We start from the raw sequence: 19618 nt of genomic DNA, 5'->3' as shown, positions 1-19618 counted from the left end.
CCTTTAAAAGGTCTAAATGCCGAATTACGCGTCGTTCTTGTACAAACTGTGCTTGTAGCAATTAGCCACCTGGGGTCACCGTTCCTTCCAGTACAACAACTGACTGTACATTGCATGTTATTGCTAGAATAAAAACTCACCGTTTCTAATAAATTCTTAATGGCTATTATCCGCCTACACTGAGATTTGCTGCTTTGAAAGCAAATGGCTGCATGAAAGAGGGAGCGCGTCTCAGCTCGCCTGCCGAAAAAAGATCTTTTTTCAGCAAAAGGAAAAATTCAGCTCGTTGAGAATCTGCGTCTGCAGTCCAAACTGCTGCCCTCTGCTCGGAGTTTGCATCATTAATTGACTGGCAGGATTTTGAATAGCTGAGAGAGGCAGATTGAGCTGTAGAACTGCAGAAAATGTCCCCCATCTCTGTCTCCATAGCAGATAGCTATGAAATAAAATAGTTTGACCAGGCAAAAAATAGGAGATGTTGGGGAGTAAATCCCTACACCTCCAAAGAACAGACCCCATGTTTAGTAGGAGAAGAACAAATTGTGATTAAAAAGTCTGGGATTTCTTTCCAGGCAGTGTAACAAATATGTTTTATCAACGCGGATGGCTGCGGTTCAGCATACGCAGTTGCATATCTCCAGGTATCTTGGAAAAAGGTGAAGAATTGGGGTCTAAGGCTTTCAGAAAGATGTTTCAAAACCAAATCTCTCCAAGTCCTTCAGTGGGCTTTGGCATGAGTGTATGCTATTAAATATGGAAGATGATTTGGTACTAAAGCAAGGGCAGTAAATATCTGTGGAGCATGGAGCAGCCCCAGGGTGAGCAAAGCATTTTACCCACAGCAGCTGCTCCAGAAGTCTTACTTGTTCTCTGTGCATTTGGGTTTGGGCAGTAATCTCCTGGCCAAAGCCTCATTGCCAACAGACCGTCTAAGAGGAGTTGTCACAGGATCACAGTATCATTAAGGTTGGAAAAGACCTTCAAGATCATCAAGTCCAACCACCAACCCAACACCACCATGCCCACTAAACCATGTCCTGAAGGGCCACGTCTACACATTTTTTGAACACTTCCAGTGATGGTGACTCCACCACCTCCCTGGGCAGCCTGTGCCAATGCTTGACCACTCTCTCAGTAAAGAATTTTTCCCTAATGTCTAGTCTAAACCTCCATTGGCACAACTTGAGGGCATCTCCTCTCATCCTATCACTGGCTACTAGGGAGAAGAGACCAACACCCACCTCACCACAACCCCCTTTCAGGTAGTTGTAGAGAGCGATAAGGTCTCCCCTCAGCCTCCTCTTCTCCAGACTAAACAACCCCAGTTCCCTCAGCCGCTCCTCATAAGACTTGTGCTCCAGCCCCCTCACCAGCTTCGTTGCCCTTCTGCCCTTGTCACCTGCATCAGTGAAGCAGCTCAGAAGTTTTCATGAAAAGGGCAAAAGGAGATTTATCAGGAGAGCGAGCAAGCAGGCACTGCAGCATCTCTTCTATCTGCTGCTCTCGTGAGCACTGCCTAAGGTCTTGTTTGCGCCTTTTCACATGCTGGGGGAGAAGATGCATATTTGTGCAACCTGACTTAGATATAGCATCATTCACCCCCCCCAGAAGGTCTGTTTTGGGTCTCACTCAAAAGAAGCTCCCTTGTGTCAGCTGCCTTTCACAGGACCATCAATCACCCTTACGGGTGTGAGGACAGGAGAGTCTCCGACAGCGAGGAACAGAGACACTAACACAGCGTCCTCTGCGTCTCTGGCTACGACTGATGGATGCAGCTGTAGCGGCATTTAAAAATGTATCATCACATCCATTTTTTAGCATGCTTGTTAGGAAGATTTCATTCATTAGGGATTTATAAAGGAGAAGTAAATGTCCAGCATGTAATAATCATGATAGAATACTACAGATAGTTTAAATCTGTTTTTCCATAGTCTATCCCAACTAATTCTCTAGGTACTAACACATAATAATTTCTGTGGAGATGTCTGAAGAAAAACTACATAAAGTGTGATACTTCCTTGATCAGTTCCCGTTTTCCACTGTCATTTGGAAGAACAAATTTCACTGAAGCATGGCAAACCCAAACAATATAAGAGCAAGAGAAACCCTTTCCAAACCTGCCAGCCTCATCCTCACAGAATTTTTTTTTTTGATCAAACTCTCCATCCTTCAGAAACTCAGCTGTCACTCAGAGAAACTGCAAGCATGCATACATCAAAAACCAAATGGAGTGTGGCTTCATCATCATCATCATATCTCCAAAAAGCCAAAACGATACCCCATGGGACCTCTTCTTTGTAGTTAGAGCCCACAGATGGCGTCTGAGGTCCATTGTCATACACCAGACAGCTATTCTACAGCAACGTTCCCTCTCAAATGCCTGTACAGCCACAGATTTGGGGTTGAGTGGCTGCACAAACCCACTAAAATCTTGCCCTCTTCTACTGACCTCAGCTGCAGTGGAACAGCTCTGGAGTCAGTAGCTCTGATGTGTCAAACCACTTCCTACACACGATGGCATGCTCCGCCACACTGAGCATTAAGTTTGATTTCCTGGATAAAAGCTACTAATACCTGAACAGAGAGCAGCCTTTGTTCTCTCTTGCAGAGCCAGCCAGCAAAACAGTGATCTGCTGACCAAAGAGCAGAAGTCCTTGCTGCGCACACAGGGTGATGCTCCCCACCAGTCTAACCAGGCAGTAGGCAGCTCCTTGGCTTGGTCGGCACCAGCCCATCACTTCTGAGAAACTTCACCATCCTCAGCATTGTGGAGAAAAGATGTGAACAAGTCCCATGGCGCTCAGGTGCCTTTTGATGGGGCTCTTGTTTGGATCCGTCAAGGGGGACAAGCCAGGTAAAAGACTATTTCTGCCTTTTGGGGAGGGAAAATATGATTTGCTTTATTGTGGTGGCTGCTGGAGGATGTTCGCAAGATCCTGACTCCTTTCAGGTGAGGAAAGATTTTAAGAGCTTAAGGAATTTGTGATTCTAAGGAAATGAGAGAAATGGGTTTTGTGCCCACAGACCATCATCTGCAGACAGTCCAGAGCACGACAGGGTATTTTTTGTCTGAGTAATGTGTGTATCCTCCAACCCATTGTTGGAACAGTGGGCAGATCAAAGCAGCCTTGTGCACCTTAGGTAGCTCTTTGAATGTGTTTTTTTTCCACTTTGCATGTAACTTTAGGAAATATAAAAATAGACACTGAAATGTCAGTATCTCTGTAGGTAAAATTGATGGCAATGCTATTAGTTAAAAGGTGCCATCCAAGTTTGGTATGGGTACTACAGATACTGAGTATTCTTTCAGCCACACCTCCCAACCAGTAGCTCCTATAAACTGTGAACCGAGGCGGATAATTCATTCAGCATAATTTTACACCTTTATAAATTGTGATACTGCTTGTATTTGGTTTATTTATTGTGACAAGTGTGTGCATTGAGAAATGGTCTGGTGATATATGAGCGTATTTGAATTTAAACTTCTTTGTTCAAAGGGTAAAAAAAAAAATTCTTACATTCTCAGTGCTCCATAAAAGTGCTATTTTCCTTCTGTATCTGCTGATGATGGCCAGGTTGAGCGGTATGAGCAGATACAGCCTAAGGCAGGTTCTCAGACACAACAATGCTGTAACTGCTAATGGATCTTCTCTAGCAGGGCTGCGAATTTTACTAGGGGCAGGACACCTCAAGGGGAAATGTGTTGCTTACAACCAAACTCATTAATGCAGGAAGTACCTTCGCAAACATTTAACCCCCAGGTGATTTTTTTTCTCGTTAAAATATTTTGCTCTATGTTTTCCTTCACGGGGCATTTTCATTGCCAAGTGAAGTGCCAGTGCCCGCGGCAAGCGTTTAAGTGCTGCGTGCACGAGCGTGGCCGCGAGACGTTCAGCCAGAGATCTGTAAATGGGATCGGTTCTGGGGTGAGTCAGGTCCCCTGTGTCACGCTTTCTGTATTACTGTGCCTGGGACACGCTGTGAGATTTCCTGCTGGCAAGTCTCGTTTATCAGAAATGTTTCTGGGTTTTGGAGAAAATTGAGGGGTGTTAAAACAGTTGCATTTTATGCTATTTGATGTGATTTAGTCCTCTGATGAATGAATAAATGCATAGCGTTGCATTCTTCACGGTGTCACTAAGCTCTTCTTTCCTCAGCTTCCTGTATTTATTTTCAATTGCTCTCCCAATGTTTAAACATAATATTTATATATTTTTTTTTGTTTCTCCCTGCAAATAATATGCTAAGGTAGAAACACCACCTTTTACCAATTTGGTTTTTTTTTTATTGTTGAGATGCCTGAAGTATTGTGGCTGTAAGACCTATTGTTTTTAATTCCTTAGGATGGTCAACAAGGAGACCTGGGAACAGACATAAGCAAAGAAAAGGGAAAGAGGCTAGGTCAAAGTGGTCAAAAATCAACTATTTCTCAGTACATACAGTGCTATTCGTATTATTTTGCTTTTCAGCTTGTCCCAGCACTGCAAGTTCAGTTTTGTAAATAGAACCTGCCATAGATGCTGTTTGCAAGAGGGTTACTGGCAAAATGCACCATCAGGAATAAATATAATTAGGAAAAAAAAGAAAATAAAAAGCCTTTGTTTTACAGAACAGTTTCACTGATGGATCTCAAAGTGCTTTCCAAGGGCAAATTCTTCCGATACATATCTGGGGGAAACTTAGGGCATGGGATGGTCATTTAGTAAAAATTAAACTACAGCTTAGTGCTGAAGAGGACAAGAGAAATTTGGATTTTCCTGTGAAGAGCATCACATTTACCTCATTTACGCTGCACAGCAGCAGTGCCTAGAAGATGCAGGCGTGGATGAGTCTTGAAATACACTAGGTGAGGGTCAAATACAAGATAAAAGATGGTCTGTGCTCCTACGACCTTTCAATCTTGGTATTCATCTTACAGGAATACACTGAATAGATTTGCAAGTTAAACCTGGAAGGGATTAAAACTCACAAAAGAAAGAAATTCATTCAACTGAATTTCATTCACACAAGATGGGTACCAGTTCTCAGTCATTTAAATGAGAGGAATTTCTTTCCCATTATACTTGCATATTAGTGCTCGCTCCCATGGATTTGAAATGCAATGCAGAATAAATTAAAGTTGTCAAACACATACAAGTGTTTCTTGCAAGGTCAACCAGAGAGCAAATACCTTTAGAAACCTTCCAGCTACAGTGGTCCCCAGCAGCAAAGTGCCCAACATACAGCCACAATAAAAAAAATTGTTCAAATTTTGATCCTGCTGAGGAAAAGCAGATGTTACGGACAGAAATCCTGCAGTATCTGCTTCTGCCTTCAGAAATTTCTCCCCACCTCACCAGAGACGAGATGTTACGTCCTTCCCTTTTATCACAGCAAAAACTCTACTCTTTAGCTACTGCTAGGAAGCCACTACCTTTGACATGGCTTACTATTGCCTTCATAGTGTTGCAATTTTGGTCCCCCTGCATTTTTCCTCCATGTTCAGTTTTGTCTCTCCTGTTTTTTTCTGTTGCATTAGTTGTATCTTCAGAACCCAGCTTTTGGATGTTTTCTAGCCATGGTTTCCATCTCCTGACCCTGGTCCTGAATCTTGGAACAACCTGGTTTACCAAGTTTTTTCTCCATCTCCTCCTGTGCTTCCCCAAAACTCACATTTCCAAAGTCCTTCCATGACTTTTTTTTCACTTGACTCCCTGTTCCTCAGTCCTGCCATGGTAGCAGCACACTGTCATCTGCTGCTTTTTCTTTATGTTCTCAATTTGTGAAGTGTGAACCCCCAGATAAAGAACATACAGCCCTTTTTATTTGGTGGAATATTTCATGCATTACAAGGTCAGAAAAATCATCAACACTAACAAGTAATTTCCATCCCACTCTTGACAGCTCCAGTGAAAATCTCAATGGCCAGGCTAAGGCCACAAGTCAAATAGATGAGTCCTAAAGCCACATTTGAAATCAAAAGAGTCCCACCAGAACTTTTTTCACTGTTACCCAAGTGTGGGACATATGCTTGTCAGCCAGTTCAATTATTTTCAGCGAAGATATTCTCTACTGCCCTTCCAACCCAACAAAAGGCAAAGCTGAGAAAGTTCCAGACAAAGAAAAGGATCTGAATTTCTGCTGCTCTTTAAAAAGCCAACTTTCTTTCTCAGTAATGTGTTTTTCCCTTTAGATGAAAATACCAAAGAAGCGGGTGTTATTGAAGTCACAGATTTAAGCAAAAATGTAGCCAACCTATTCAAAACCCAAATGTCACACACCAAAACAAGGCTTGCACGTACGATATTCTCAAAACCAGACACTGTGTTCTGCTGCCATACCATGTGCAGTGGTTGCCTTTAAAGACTTTGAGCTCTGTGGCTTTACCACAGAACCAAGAAAGTTGTAAACACCCAGAAACGACAGAATAAGAAAAACAAACGTTCCTCATTCTCCACTTCGTACATTTTCTACACAGAGCACTGTGCTTGGGCTAGTTCTCCTTCCCGTCCCTGCCTTAGGAAACACTCTCCCTCTTTCCTAATTCTTCCTCTTGCAATTCCACATTTGCAGTCCAAGACCCCAGCCCAGCCTACCTGTCCGGGCAGGCGTGAAATTCATCTCGCTTAACTTCAGCCAACTGCACCATGAACATCTCCACTGAGCTGGACATGTGGACCCCCATCATAGCCAGGGGAGAGACAGTAGCACTTTCGGGGCACAGTTCATCTGCCCGACTGCAGATAAGTGCGCAGTGAGTCATGTCCTGTAAGTCTCTTTCCAGCGACTACACGGGGAATTGAAATACTTGCTTTTTGTCGGCTGGGTGGCACTCAGTCCATGCCGTAAAACAGGAGTAAATCGGTGATGAATGGCGATAGGTGTGTTTAGGAAGAGGAGAGACAGATGTTCAGTCAAGAAACATCTGGGTCAGTGGAAGACACAACAACCTCTGCAGGCTGCTTTGATGGGAACTCAGAGCAAAGTGAGCTTTAAAATGATATCAATGCATTGGCTAAACCACACTAATTATCGATGTAAGCATGTAAGAGCATTCCTCCACCACTGTAGCTGACAAAAAGAGAGAAGCACCTGCAAGCATTGCTTTGGAGAACTTCTTAGGTGTCTGCTGTCCTCTACAGCACCACTTCTTACAGAAGGAGGTACAAAGGCAGATTCTTGAGGCTAAATTATGCTTAGCATAAGAAAGCTTAGTCCACTGCCAAACCGACTCTAGCCTTGCTGTATATGGAAATTTTTTTCTGCATTAGATTCCACTGCCAAGGTCAATAACAAACAACTGGTTAGCATAATTAAGGCGAGAGATAAGTGCATGTCTTCCAAACCTAATTCTCTATGGTCCTACAAAGAATTAATAGATAGCTCCTGCTGGTTCATATTCCAGTTTATTTTACACTGTCTTTCCAACAGAGACATCTTCTAGCAGAGCAAACACAGCAGGCATTGAACTGCCTAGTCCTTAGACTAGGACATGCCTCTTCTCCACTGCTAGGAATATTAAAACCCATCTCCTGCCTCATAGGACTGATCTCTCCTCCATTGCTGCTAGCATTGAATCTTGTGCCTGGTGATTTCATCTGCATCGTGTTTCTGTCGCTTAAATTGCAGACTCATTACTACAAAGATGACTTTGTAAGATAATCTCTGTGTAATCTACAGCATAGCTAACCAAAATCTCACAGGCAAATTACCATAAACTTCAGGTCTGCACTCCAGCCCCACAGCTGGGATCTATTGCCAGCTTATAAATCCACATAGACAATAAATGACATCAATCAGAAGGAAAAGAAGCAGGCAGAGCTGTATCTAACTTGTTAATGGACCCTTTGGGAATAAGATTTGAAGTTAGAAAAAGTTCATTACCATTTCAGTCCAGTTGCTGGTATCAGTTCCTTCTCTTCACCCATATCGGTTTCATCTTCAAGAACATGCTCTATTTAGAGAGTACATAGTTCAGATAGCATGTGAACCACCAGAGCTGAATTAGCTTTTCAGGCACATCTGGGGAAATGTCTTCATTTTGACATGGTTTGATTTCTTGGTATCTCTGGGGAGAGGCTGTCTTCATCTCTGAACTGGGCAGGTGTGTGAACTGCCTGGTTTCTTCCACTGCTTCTACCCAGATCTTCAGAACAGCTGGTTTCCTACTGATCCCATCTTACTGCCTTTCTATTTAGGAGAAAATTGTCCTATTTTTGCACCTTGTCTTTTTAACTTGATGTAAGAATAATGTCAGCACCAACGACACACAGCCACATGACAGAGGAAATTCTGAGCTTAGGTTATTTTGGCATGACTCACTGTCTGTGTTTACCTAATTCTAAAAATACCTGATAGAAATTTTCCCTGTTCACTTCTTCTGGACAAAAGATGTTGTTCTGATGCCTTGTCTAACACTGCTCTGCCAACTCAGACATGGAAGAGAAATAGGCAGGAGAGCTTCAGAAATCCTGCCAGCACATCTACTGTAAGCAGTTTTTTGTTGGGTCAGTAACATTTTTGAATGGGAAACCTCAGGGAAGAAACCCAAGTGCTGAAAGAACTGACGGTGATTTAGCTTGTGGGTTTCTTTCCACTGACCCTAAATAATGATGCTGGATGCTGAGGGTAACCAAAGGCAGTTAAACGTAATTCAGTGCATAGCAATGAACTCACAAAAGACAGCATGGCAGGGTATTCTGCCTGGCACCAGCCTCCAATGGCTCCTGTGTGATATCTGACAGCTTATGTGGAGGTTCCAGATGCCCTGAGACACCTCAGATGGCCTCAGGCACCGTGACTTAAGCAGGAATATCAGGAATCCCACCTGTTTTGTGGTTCAGATGACAAGGAGTGGCTTGCAGGTCTCAGAAAACTTACCAAACTTAACTTTGGGAGCATACCAGCAGATGCAATAAATAGTTTTTAATTTTTATGTTTCACAGATGTCTATCACTTGAATTCACTAGCCTCCTCTTAATTCCAAGGGCATGTCTCCATCAACTATATGATTATATCTGAAACCAGTCCCAAAATTTCTAGAAGTGGTGTGGGACCAAAAATCTACTAATACGGAGAGAAATGCAGATTCCCAGCTGCCTTAGGAGAGCTGTGGATTCCCACAATTCTGCAACCGATAGCAGTGCTAAATCCCATGAACGTAGTTACACCAACCTTTCTGTTTGGCCCATTTCAATACATCATGTTAAGTACCTCTAAGTGCAAAGAAATGGAGTCATAGGGCACTTTTGGGTTAGGAAATGAGAACGTTAGGTGGAGGCTGGTGAAGCTTGTGAATGAAGGAAAGGGAGGACAAGAGAACATCGGGACTGAAAGAGAAGGAAATAGGGACATTACAGCACCTTGTCACAGGGATGGAGAATTGGAGAATGTGGGGAGGGAAAATGAGGAGGCAAACAAAACCAAAGAGGAGATTCGAAGGTGATGTGAGGGCAGTCCTTTAAACCAATACTAGCAGGAGTGTAGCCCTAGAGCAGCTGTGGAGGGATGCAGAATCCAGAAGAAAGCTGGGCTTTGCAAAACTGGGCCATCGGAGGCAGGTTATGCCCAGGTGTGCTGGCCTTTTCTAAAATTTATATTTTCCTATCACACCAACTCAAACAAATTGAGAGACTAATTCCCAATGAGGTGCAAAAGAGCAAAAAAGGCAATCTAAAAATGTAAAAAGTCAGAAATCTAGTCAAGGAGTAAATATACAGTGCCATTCCCTAGTATCCTGGCTTCTTCCCATCCCTCAGCTCTTTCATGACCCACACATCAGGGGTGTTGATTTTTTAGGGGCAAACCATGCAGTTTCCTTGGGCACAAAGACTGAATGAAGTTCTAGGGATGATTCACTCCAGAGATCATTCTGTGTAGGCAATTTGACCCAGGTCTGCTTCCTCTCTACACTATGCCAGGAGGTCCAGTGCCACGAAACACCCCTGCACACCCATATGCCACCACCTGTGGCCCCTGCAGCTTCAGAGGATACTTATTCTTCCCTGATGGGAGGTTGAAAACAGCAATTACCTTGAACCTGTGGTGCTGCTAAATGTCAAAACTGGAAGCTCTTCTGGGCCAAACTATAGTTTCCATTCTCAGTGAGTGTGTAGTCATTATCATGAGTTATTATCACATCTACTGCCACGATGCCTGGAGTCCTGGCTCATAGCCAGGATTCGTTAGATCTGGTACAAATAGCTGACAAACAGGAAGTTTAGGATCCCAATGTAAGGGAAGAAAGCACAGAAATAATACTGATCAGCATGTTGGGTGCCTACCTGTTCTTGAAAGATGGGTAAAAGACCACTTAAAGCACCTCTGAAGATACGTAAGATACTTAAAGACAGTGAACAGGAATAATGGCAACAGGTATCTCGAAATGTCCATATTCAAAGAATCACAGAATCACAGAATCACTAAGGTTGGAAAGGACCTTCAAGATCATCAAGTCCAACCACCAACCCAACACCACCATGCCCACTAAACCATGTCCTGAAGGGCCACGTCTACACATTTTTTGAACACTTCCAGTGATGGTGACTCCACCATCCCCCTGGGCAGCCTATTCCAATGCTTGACCACTCTCTCTGTAAAGAAATTTTCCCTAATATCTAATCTAAACCTCCCCTGGTGCAACTTGAGGCCATTTCCTCTTGTTCTATCACTAGTTACGTGGGAGAAGAGGCCAACACCCACCTCGCCACAACCCCCTTTCAGGTAGTTGTAGAGAGCGATAAGGTCTCCCCTCAGCCTCCTCTTCTCCAGACTAAACTACCCCAGTTCCCTCAGCCGCTCCTCATAAGACTTGTGCTCCATCCCCCTCACCAGCATCGTTGCCCTTCTCTGGACACGCTCCAGCACCTCAGTGTCCTTCTTGTAGTCAGGGGCCCAAAACTGAACACAGGATTCAAGGTGCGGCCTCACCAGTGCCGAGTACAGGGGCACGATCACTTCCCTACTCCTGCTGGCCACACTATTGCTGATACAGGCCAGGACGCTGTTGGCCTTCTTGGCCACCTGGGCACACTGCTGGCTCATGTTCAGCCGGCTGTCAACCAGCACCCCCAGGTCCCTTTCCGCCGAGCTGCTCTCCAGCCACTCCTCCCCAAGCCTGGAGTGTTGCATGGGGTAGTTATGACCAAAGTGAATTCATGGACAGCTCCTCCCAGTGTGAGGACTGGTACAATAAAAAATCCCAAAGCTGATGACTTTGATAGCAAACACGTTGGTGAGGAGGTCTAGCATGGGAAGAGAAGCCAATGTTTTGAAAGGTTATGAAGGTTGATAAGGGGAAGGTTCTTGAAAATGGGAGCAAAATATTTGATGTGACAGTGAAGCAGTTAGAAGTCAACAGAGGGAAGCAAACAAGGTCACAATGAGACCTAGGAAATTCATCTTTCCAAATGCTTTCTGGATCAGAGACAGGAATATGGTTGTAAAGGCCAAATAAGTAGATATTGCACTGGTTTTGATGTGGGAAGACAAGAATTTGAGTGATGTGGATGAAATAAAAAGGCTGGATCCTTGGAGTGTCGCGTGAGATCTAGCTGCAATGTGGATGAGTTGATCCAAGTGTGCCAGCCTGATGGGTATTGCTCGCTGTCACCCATGTGCACCATTTCTGCACAATCCTTATCTGGCACGTGCAAGTTCAGAAGAACCCTAACTTCATTTGATCATTGATTAATACAACGGTTGCCCTTTATGATGAGTAGGCTAAATGCTGTGGTTTTTCTTAAGAAGAGACTAAAGAGTTGTAGGGTTGAGTGCCTCATGCTGAGATTCACATCTGCAGTCTGCTTCAAAGAGGCTTTTGAAGTCTCGAGGGAAACATGCTTTTAGCTTTCAGGAAAAGTGAGAGTACATGATCTCAACTTGCTGCTAATCTGGTAACTCTTTAATTTTAATCACCCTGACAGTCTGTGGTAAACCATGTGGTTAACTATTTCAGGTACAGTTGCTTCTCTCGAAGCCACAGTCTGATGTAGGTTACAACGCGGGTCCTTTGATAACACAAAGATGCGAGGGGATTAAAATATCCCTTACACAGTTTAGCTGCTAAGCCACTCACAATACTTTTCACTGTTGCCTTCCTCAAACTTTGTGACTTTTACTAAGTGGCAAGATAATGAAAAGTAAAAAGGGCAGAAAATATCAAATCGAGCAAATGATGGGTGGCTCTGAAAGAGAAGGGCATTGCAGGACTGGGTCTGGGAGTTGCTGGCTGGGTTGCTGTTGGCAAGGCATGGCTTTGTTTCAAGGAGAATGCACTTTGGGAGTCAAGGGCAGACACCAAATGATCAACAACTATCAGGGATTCAAGGCCCTTTCGCAGTCATTCTTGCTGGTTGCTAAGGCTGCATTAATTAATGGCTGCAGAAAAAGCAAAGACACGATGACAAAGAAATTTTACTCATAATCACTGTTGTTATGCATAAGCATAAAGGGCCACAGATTGTGGACCCAAAGATCCCAAATGCCAGCCCTGATGCAACCAGTCTGTTTTGTGTTTGAATTTCTCAGCATTTAGGCCTTAAAAAATCATTAAGTAGTGCCTTTACCAACTTCTGGGTCTCCAGCTCAGCTTCAGTGGACTTTTCAAGTGCACTGAAATGATCCAATTTAATTCATTCCAACTGATTGAGAAGTATATTTAGATGTGATTTGCGGATGACACAGCACTTCACGTCCTTGTTTTGGGACAAGTTATATTTAGGTTTGCAAACTTATTTCACAGTTAAGTTGCTCTTTGGCGTGCTTAGACAGAACTGAGAGTCTACTTCCCTTTCCAGTGTTTGCTTATAGATGATTGCAACTTTTAATGACTTAGTTTTGCTTAGCATGTCTCACTGGTGCAGGCAGCAGCTCTACGACATGATCATGTACAGCTTTGTGAAGAAAACGTTGGTAGTGTTTCATGTTGCCCATCTGCTGGGTGCAGAAAGAAAGAGCTCAACCGCCCGCTTCAGGCAGCGGGGGCAGGAGCAGGCGGATAGGCCTGGTGGTACCTCCCACCACCATTCCCAGCTGCTGCGGAACATCTTTGCTCCAGCATCTTTTCTCCTCTAGAAGAAACACAAGCGAGTCAAATCCACCGCTCCTAACTAAAAAAGCGTAAACAAACACAGGCTTCATGTCCCTTGGTGGAGACACTCCCAAGGGATTTTTTTGTATCCTGGACAAATCTATACTTATGAAATCAATGGCAACAACTAACTCCAATGTGAAGAAGACTTTGGAGGGTGGGATTGTTCTAAAATTAAAATTAAAAATGTTCACTTAATTAATCGTTTTGCCAGAAACTCAGAGCCTCTCCTTAGCTGAGATACAATCAAAGAAACAAAGCTTTGCTACTTTAGTGTTCCCTTCATGACATCCAGTTTCATCCCTCAGCTGTGATTTTAGCCCTGTGACTGGGAGCAGAATTAGACCCAGATACTTAACTAAGCTCTGGGCATGATCTCGTATTGGTAAGACAGAAAGATGTGGGAAATCCTTGGTGAATAAGGTAGATGCACAGACTGTCCTGATTCTAAGGCTTTCTCTTCGCAGAAGAATGCCCAGCTCTTCCAAGGATTGACTTTGCTGATGTTGTTGCTGAATTGTATCCACTGGGGACCAAACTGTATTATGAATGTGATGATGGCTACGCGAGAAGAAGTGGCCAGTACTCAGGAATTCGGTGCCAGTGTATACAGGGGGTTGCTTCTTGGGTCTACAGGGAATTTGAATGCATTGGTAAGTGATTATTGTCCTTTTTCTACACCTGTAGATGTGTTTTTCCAATGAGTTAGTCAGTATAAGACAGATCTGGGTGTTGCTCTAACAAATGATCTTTTGTGCTTATCTTTGCAAATTAAAACTTGCAAGAATTCTATCCTGCCTCTAAAGGTTAGGATGCTCTGGTTTTGCTCTGCTATTTATCCTGCTGTAATTCAGCAAATGTAACTTCTCCCACAGATGAGAAAATTTTGTTGTCAACGGCTCCCATGATGGAGCTAGATTTTACACAGAAGCCAGAGAGAAAAACACAGAGCTCTGCACCCCAGAGACGAGAAAACCTTTCAGAGTCTGACCAGAAAGGTAAGTAAGAGCCCATTCATTACTGTAACACTTTTTCCACTGATTTCCATGGAAGAAGTGTAAGGAGCATGATGAGTAATTTTAAATTATTTTGACAGTCAAAGAGAAAGAAACAATTGCTAAAACACCTTGGCTGAATAACTCATATGGCGTAAACAAATAAGTACTTTATATATACCTAATAAAGGATTGGGCAGGCTTGGTATACCCTACTTGTTTGTATTTTGCAAGAATAATGTCATTTCAAGAACAAAAGCAGTAGGTAAAATCTGTCTGCTTAACTGTGTGATGCCTTGTGATCCCACAGATTTTTGTGGTCCTCCCAAGACTATTCCACACGCCTCTTTAAGCCTGAACAAACGGTATTACACGGGGCAAGTATTACATTTCAAATGCCAGAGCGGTTTTGATAAGCAACCCCCCACCTCTGGCACCCGCACGTGCAAGAAGGTGAATGGCCAAATCATCTGGACCGCCCTTGACATGCAATGCACCAATGACAGCAGCTATAGCAACGAGTGGCTGCCACAGACTATTGAGCCAGGTAAGATGGTTGTTGGGCATCACATCGGTGTCATGACCTGTTCATGCAGGTCCAGACCCCCCAACTCTGCACATCAATCCTAGCGAACAACCTGCTTGGAGTTCAGGATGGAGAGGTCAGCAACCTTAGAGCTCTGACACTGATGGAGATGTCACCTTTGACTGGTGGAGATGACATCTCTGGGGAGGACATAGCTGCATCCTACTTTGTCTTGGGTGTCCTTTCATACTAACTGCAAATTTGCAAGACTTTGTGAGCAGATAGAGTCACACCGTCATATACTGGGAAGAAAATAGTAGAATAAGCCTTTCTCGTTCTCCTTCCTCCTGGCAGCTGTAGGTCATCTATTATGACTTCACAGTAAGGTACTCCAAAAGGTATATCTAAGCATCCCTTATGATTTCTGAGGGTCTTAGGATCTAGGATTTAGCTAGTCCATAGCTAAACCTGAGTAATGTGGCTTGGTTCTTAATTTAACACCCAGGATGCTGTTTTGAACAAAGAGACAGCAAGAAGCCCACCGACATTGCACTGTAGTCTTTATGGCCCCAGATTCAGCAGGACATGCATCATTGTGGTCTGGCATCTTGAGTTTCGCTGCTCAGGGAGCCAGCAGGGCTCTCAAATGAGGCTGCAGAACCTCTGCCTCTTTCTTTTATGCCTTTAGATGTGTTAATGCAAAAAACCCCAACCTTCATGGCCTCTACTCCACACAAATTACCTACCTTTTCTTATGGCATCTCTCCTAACTACACAATGCAAGAGTCCAATATGCAGAGAGAAAATGGAGCCCCTTTCCCAAGTGTCTGTGATAGCACTGAGGGTCTGGAGCTCTCTCTGGTGTCAGGCAGAGCTATTGAAGGTGGAAGGACACAGCTGTCCACCACCTCTACAGTCCTCAGGCTTTCATTACCCTCCCAACCTCCTCTGACACAGAGGAGTGCGATGAGCTGAATTTTAAAGAGGTGGGAGCCAATGCAAGGTCAACATGAGAGGACTTTTCCTACCAACAGAAAGTGGAAAAAAATGGTTTTCATCAGTACTTGGGCGTTTATGGGGACACGCTCCAGCACCTCAGTGTCCTTCTTGTAGTGAGGGGCCCAAAACTGAACACAGGATTCACGGTGCGGCCTCACCAGTGCCGAGTACAGGGGCACGATCACTTCCCTACTCCTGCTGGCCACACTATTGCTGATACAGGCCAGGACGCTGTTGGTCTTCTTGGCCACCTGGGCACACTGCTGGCTCATGTTCAGCCGGCTGTCAACCAGCACCCCCAGGTCCCTTTCTGCCGGGCAGCTCTCCAGCCCCTCCTCCCCAAGCCTGTAGCGCTGCATGGGGTTGTTTGACCCAAGGGCAGGACCCTGCACTTGGCCTTATTAAACCTCATACAGTTGACCTCAGCCCATTGATCCAGCCTGTCCAGATCCCTCTGCAGAGCCCTCCTGCCCTCCAGCAGATTAACACTCCTGCCCAACTTGGTGTCATCTGCAAACTTACTGAGGGAGCACTCGATCCCCTCATCCAGATCATCAATAAAGATATTGAACAAGACCGGCCCCAGAACCGAGCCCTGGGGAACACCGCTTGTGACCGGCCACCAGCCGGATTTAACGCCGTTCACCACAACTCTCTGGGCTCGGCCATCCAGCCAGTTCCTCACCCAGCGAAGAGTAAACCTGTCTAAGCCACGAGCCACCAGTTTCTCCACAAGAATGCTGTGGGAGATGCTGTCAAAGGCTTTACTAAAGTCCAGGCAGACAATGTCCATAGTCTTTCCCTCATCCACTAGGCGGGTCACCTGGTCATAGAAGGAGATCAGGTTGGTCAAGCAGGACCTGCCTTTCATGAACCCATGCTGGCTGGGCCTGATCCCTTGGTTGTCCTGCAGATGCCCTGTGAGCACTCTCAAGATGAACAGCTCCATGATCTTCCCTGGTACGGAGGTCAGGCTGACAGGCCTGTAGTTCCCGGGTCCTCCTTCTGGCCTTTCTTGTAGATGGGCGTCACACTGGCAAGCCTCCAGTCGTCTGGGACCTCCTCTGTTAACCAGGGCTGCTGATAAATGATGGAGAGTGGCTTGGCAAGCTCCTCCACCAGCTCCCTCAGTACTCTTGGGTGGATCCCATCAGGCACCATGGGCTTGTGGGTGTCCAGGTGGCTTAACAGGTCCTGCAAAAGTACACTCAAATCCGAGCAAAGTCAGGTCTTTGTAATTAGTGCACCAAATATTTATTCTCCCAAAGTGTTGCCTTCCTCTTGTTATGATGTGATGTCTTTAATGGGGCTAGATAAGGAATATCCTCCCTTTTCTCAGTTCTCCCCCCAGCATTCAGCACAAAGAGATTTATCAAGATACCACTCCTACAGGACTTCTTGTTAAAAACCTGCCCATATCTCATACTGGCTCAAGTTCAGAGCTTCCTCTTCAGGATAAGGGAGAAATTAAATTAATTTCTTGCACCATGGAAGTTTTGGGCTACATTTCTGGGATAAAAAGAGGTCCTGTTTGAAGCCATGTTTCCAAATCCTAGCTTGGCACCTTGAAAGTCGTCTTTCCCAGTCCCATGTGAAATAAAGATCTTAGCTGGATCCTGTTCCCTGGAAGATACTGTTCACTTCATGCCCATCATTAACAGATATCAGATCAGCATGTATGTTGATATCCAGGCTGGAAACATCTATTGATGGCCAAGAAACAAACATGGCAATTATTATTAAGTCTTCTGTGCAGAGGGAGAGCTGTCAGACTCTGCCCTCGTCACTGCTTCAATGCTGGACTGAACTGGCTCTTCGCCAGAAGAGCAAATCAATCGAAAATCAAGAATTTCTCTCTCTTTGTAGGGTCAACTCATCCACCCTTTTCTCCATCTGTGATACTGCCAGTGACAGGTATGCCATTTTGTTAATTGGACTAAGAGTTCACCCCATCCCCCAGAGCAGTAACTTTGCCTTTCAGTTTGCTGTTCTATCGAAGAGATCCATCTCTGTTATAAGAGCTAATAAATATAGAATCATAGAACCATAGAACCACAGAATGGTTTGGGTTGGAAGGGACCTTTAAAGGCCATCTAGTCCAACCCCCCTGCAGTGAGCAGGGACATCTCCAACTAGATCAGATTGCTCAGAGCCCCGTCCAACCTGACCTGGGATGTGTCCAGGGATGGGGCATCTACCACCTCTCTGGGCAACCTGGGCCAGGGTTTCACCACCCTCATGGCGAAAAATTTCTGCAAGACATAACTATGTCCATATACTGGGTGAAAAGTCAGTACAGAAAGTGTAAATAGAGACTGTTTAAGCACTTAACCTTTTATAAAGAGGTTTTAAAAGACTCATAAGGCAAGTAAAAGAAAATAGATCAATCAAAAGTGTAGTTTTTAAATGAAGCAATTTTCAGATTCTTTCTCTGAGAATTCCTGTGAATTCGGTGAATAACTTCAACTGGAAAAACAAGAAAAATGTAAATATTTAAATTATGTGTTTCTTTCACATTTTCAAAAGAGTAAAAAAAGGATAGGCAAATAAAATATTTTCTCACAGCTAAACTGCTGCATTTAGATCAGTCTGAAGAGATTTTCTTCTCCCCCTTCCCCATCTTCCATTCAACCATTACCTGCTAAAATAGAAATTGTCTCTTACTATGCATATGCTCAAGACTTTGTGTAAGGACTCTTGATTCCAGCTGGAGTCTGCTGACAACTGTAGCACACATTATAATGAGGAGGAATAATGGAGTGAGATAAAGGAAGGGGAGAAGGAGTATTGCAAACTATGCCAGAGACCGCAGCATCAGTAACCCCTTGTTATTTGGCGGTGGTTGCCCTCTAGTCGCCCAGCTCCTCTCTGGCTGGCTCTTGTTTGCAGCAGGGAGCAAAACACTGGGGCAATATGGAAGAACTCTTGCCTCTGAGCACAGGGGCAAGATAAGCGCCTATCCCAGGTCTTCCCTGTTTCTCCCAGTTGGAGCAATTGCAATAATTACAGACAAAAGCAGGTGCTAACTGTGATGATTTTCTGTTTTAACAGCTATCTTTTTTGTTCTGCTTATCATGCCCGCTGTCTTTGTGTGACTCACCAAGCAAAGAATACGGTAAGTGGGATGGAACCAGGAAAATGTGAAATCTAAAAGAAAAAAAATCCCTAGCAGTGGAAGAGCAACCAACCAGATCAGCCATCTCACTATTGCACTGCTTAAATTTCTGAATATCTTCTTTGGTGTTAAATAAATGACCCTGGATTTTGGGTTGTCTGGTTCAGCTATTAAATACTGGCACAAGAAAAGGAGGAATCAGAGCTTCTGAAATCAAAAAGCACGCTTTGTCCCAACCATTGTGGAACTGAGAATGATAGTTCAAATAATGGGTGAAAAATTAATTCTGTGGGGAAATTAAGGTTAATGATACAAATATGTTGGTTTCAGATAGATTATGCAATCAGTCTTTTTCTCTCTGGCTAACCTGTGGGAAGTCTGGTGGAGCATCTGCCACCACGACCACATAATTCTTCTTCCTTCGTGCCCCTGATTTCTCAGTCATGACAACTTTGTACTCCAGACTTATTTTAGTCTGGCCTCTTCACTGTTTCTTTTACTGCACTGAGATACACAAAGGCTGTTCCTGTTCACAGCCTAGTTAATCCAAGATTTTTCTCAAAAAGGAGAAGGACCTTGTGAAACCACATCAGCAGTGCTTTTTTGCCAGTTAATAATAGGAAAAAGCCACAGAATGTGTAGACAACTCTTTGAAGCATGCTTTAGTGAAGATGGTCAACCGTGGTGCAGATTGTCCAGGCCATTGCGTGATTTCTGAGAATAAGATAGGTGAAAAATTGGCAAGAATGATCTGCATTTCACTGGCCCCTGTGATGGAACAAATGATGAAATAGCCGACACCAGATGAAATAGTAACTGAGATCCTCAGTGGTGTCTTCTGCAAAAAGTACTGTGTGGTTTCTCATAGTAAATATAGAAGAAGCCATAGAAAACCTGCCTCTTCCCAGTCGTAG

The 19618-nt window shown here is 44.2% G+C and overlaps 1 protein-coding gene across 1 annotated transcript; it reads left to right on the top strand.

Annotated features, from left to right (window-relative positions):
• Positions 1 to 2793: 2793 nt before the first annotated feature.
• LOC309416602 (uncharacterized protein) lies at positions 2794 to 18740 on the top strand (the record flags this gene model as incomplete). Its single annotated transcript, XM_082013908.1, has 6 exons — positions 2794 to 2854; positions 13537 to 13722; positions 13945 to 14067; positions 14375 to 14611; positions 17456 to 17503; positions 18694 to 18740. 6 exons carry the CDS (start codon positions 2794 to 2796, stop codon positions 18738 to 18740), a joined length of 702 nt encoding a protein of 233 aa, XP_081870034.1.
• Between the last annotated feature and the right edge of the window lie 878 nt (positions 18741 to 19618).

The sequence above is a fragment of the Phaethon aethereus genome, assembly GCF_964289735.1.
Source record: "Phaethon aethereus genome assembly, chromosome: 1".
In the NCBI taxonomy this organism is placed as follows: domain Eukaryota; kingdom Metazoa; phylum Chordata; class Aves; order Phaethontiformes; family Phaethontidae; genus Phaethon; species Phaethon aethereus.
Note: the sequence above shows the minus strand (reverse complement) of the source record. Positions and strands in the feature narration are given on the sequence as shown.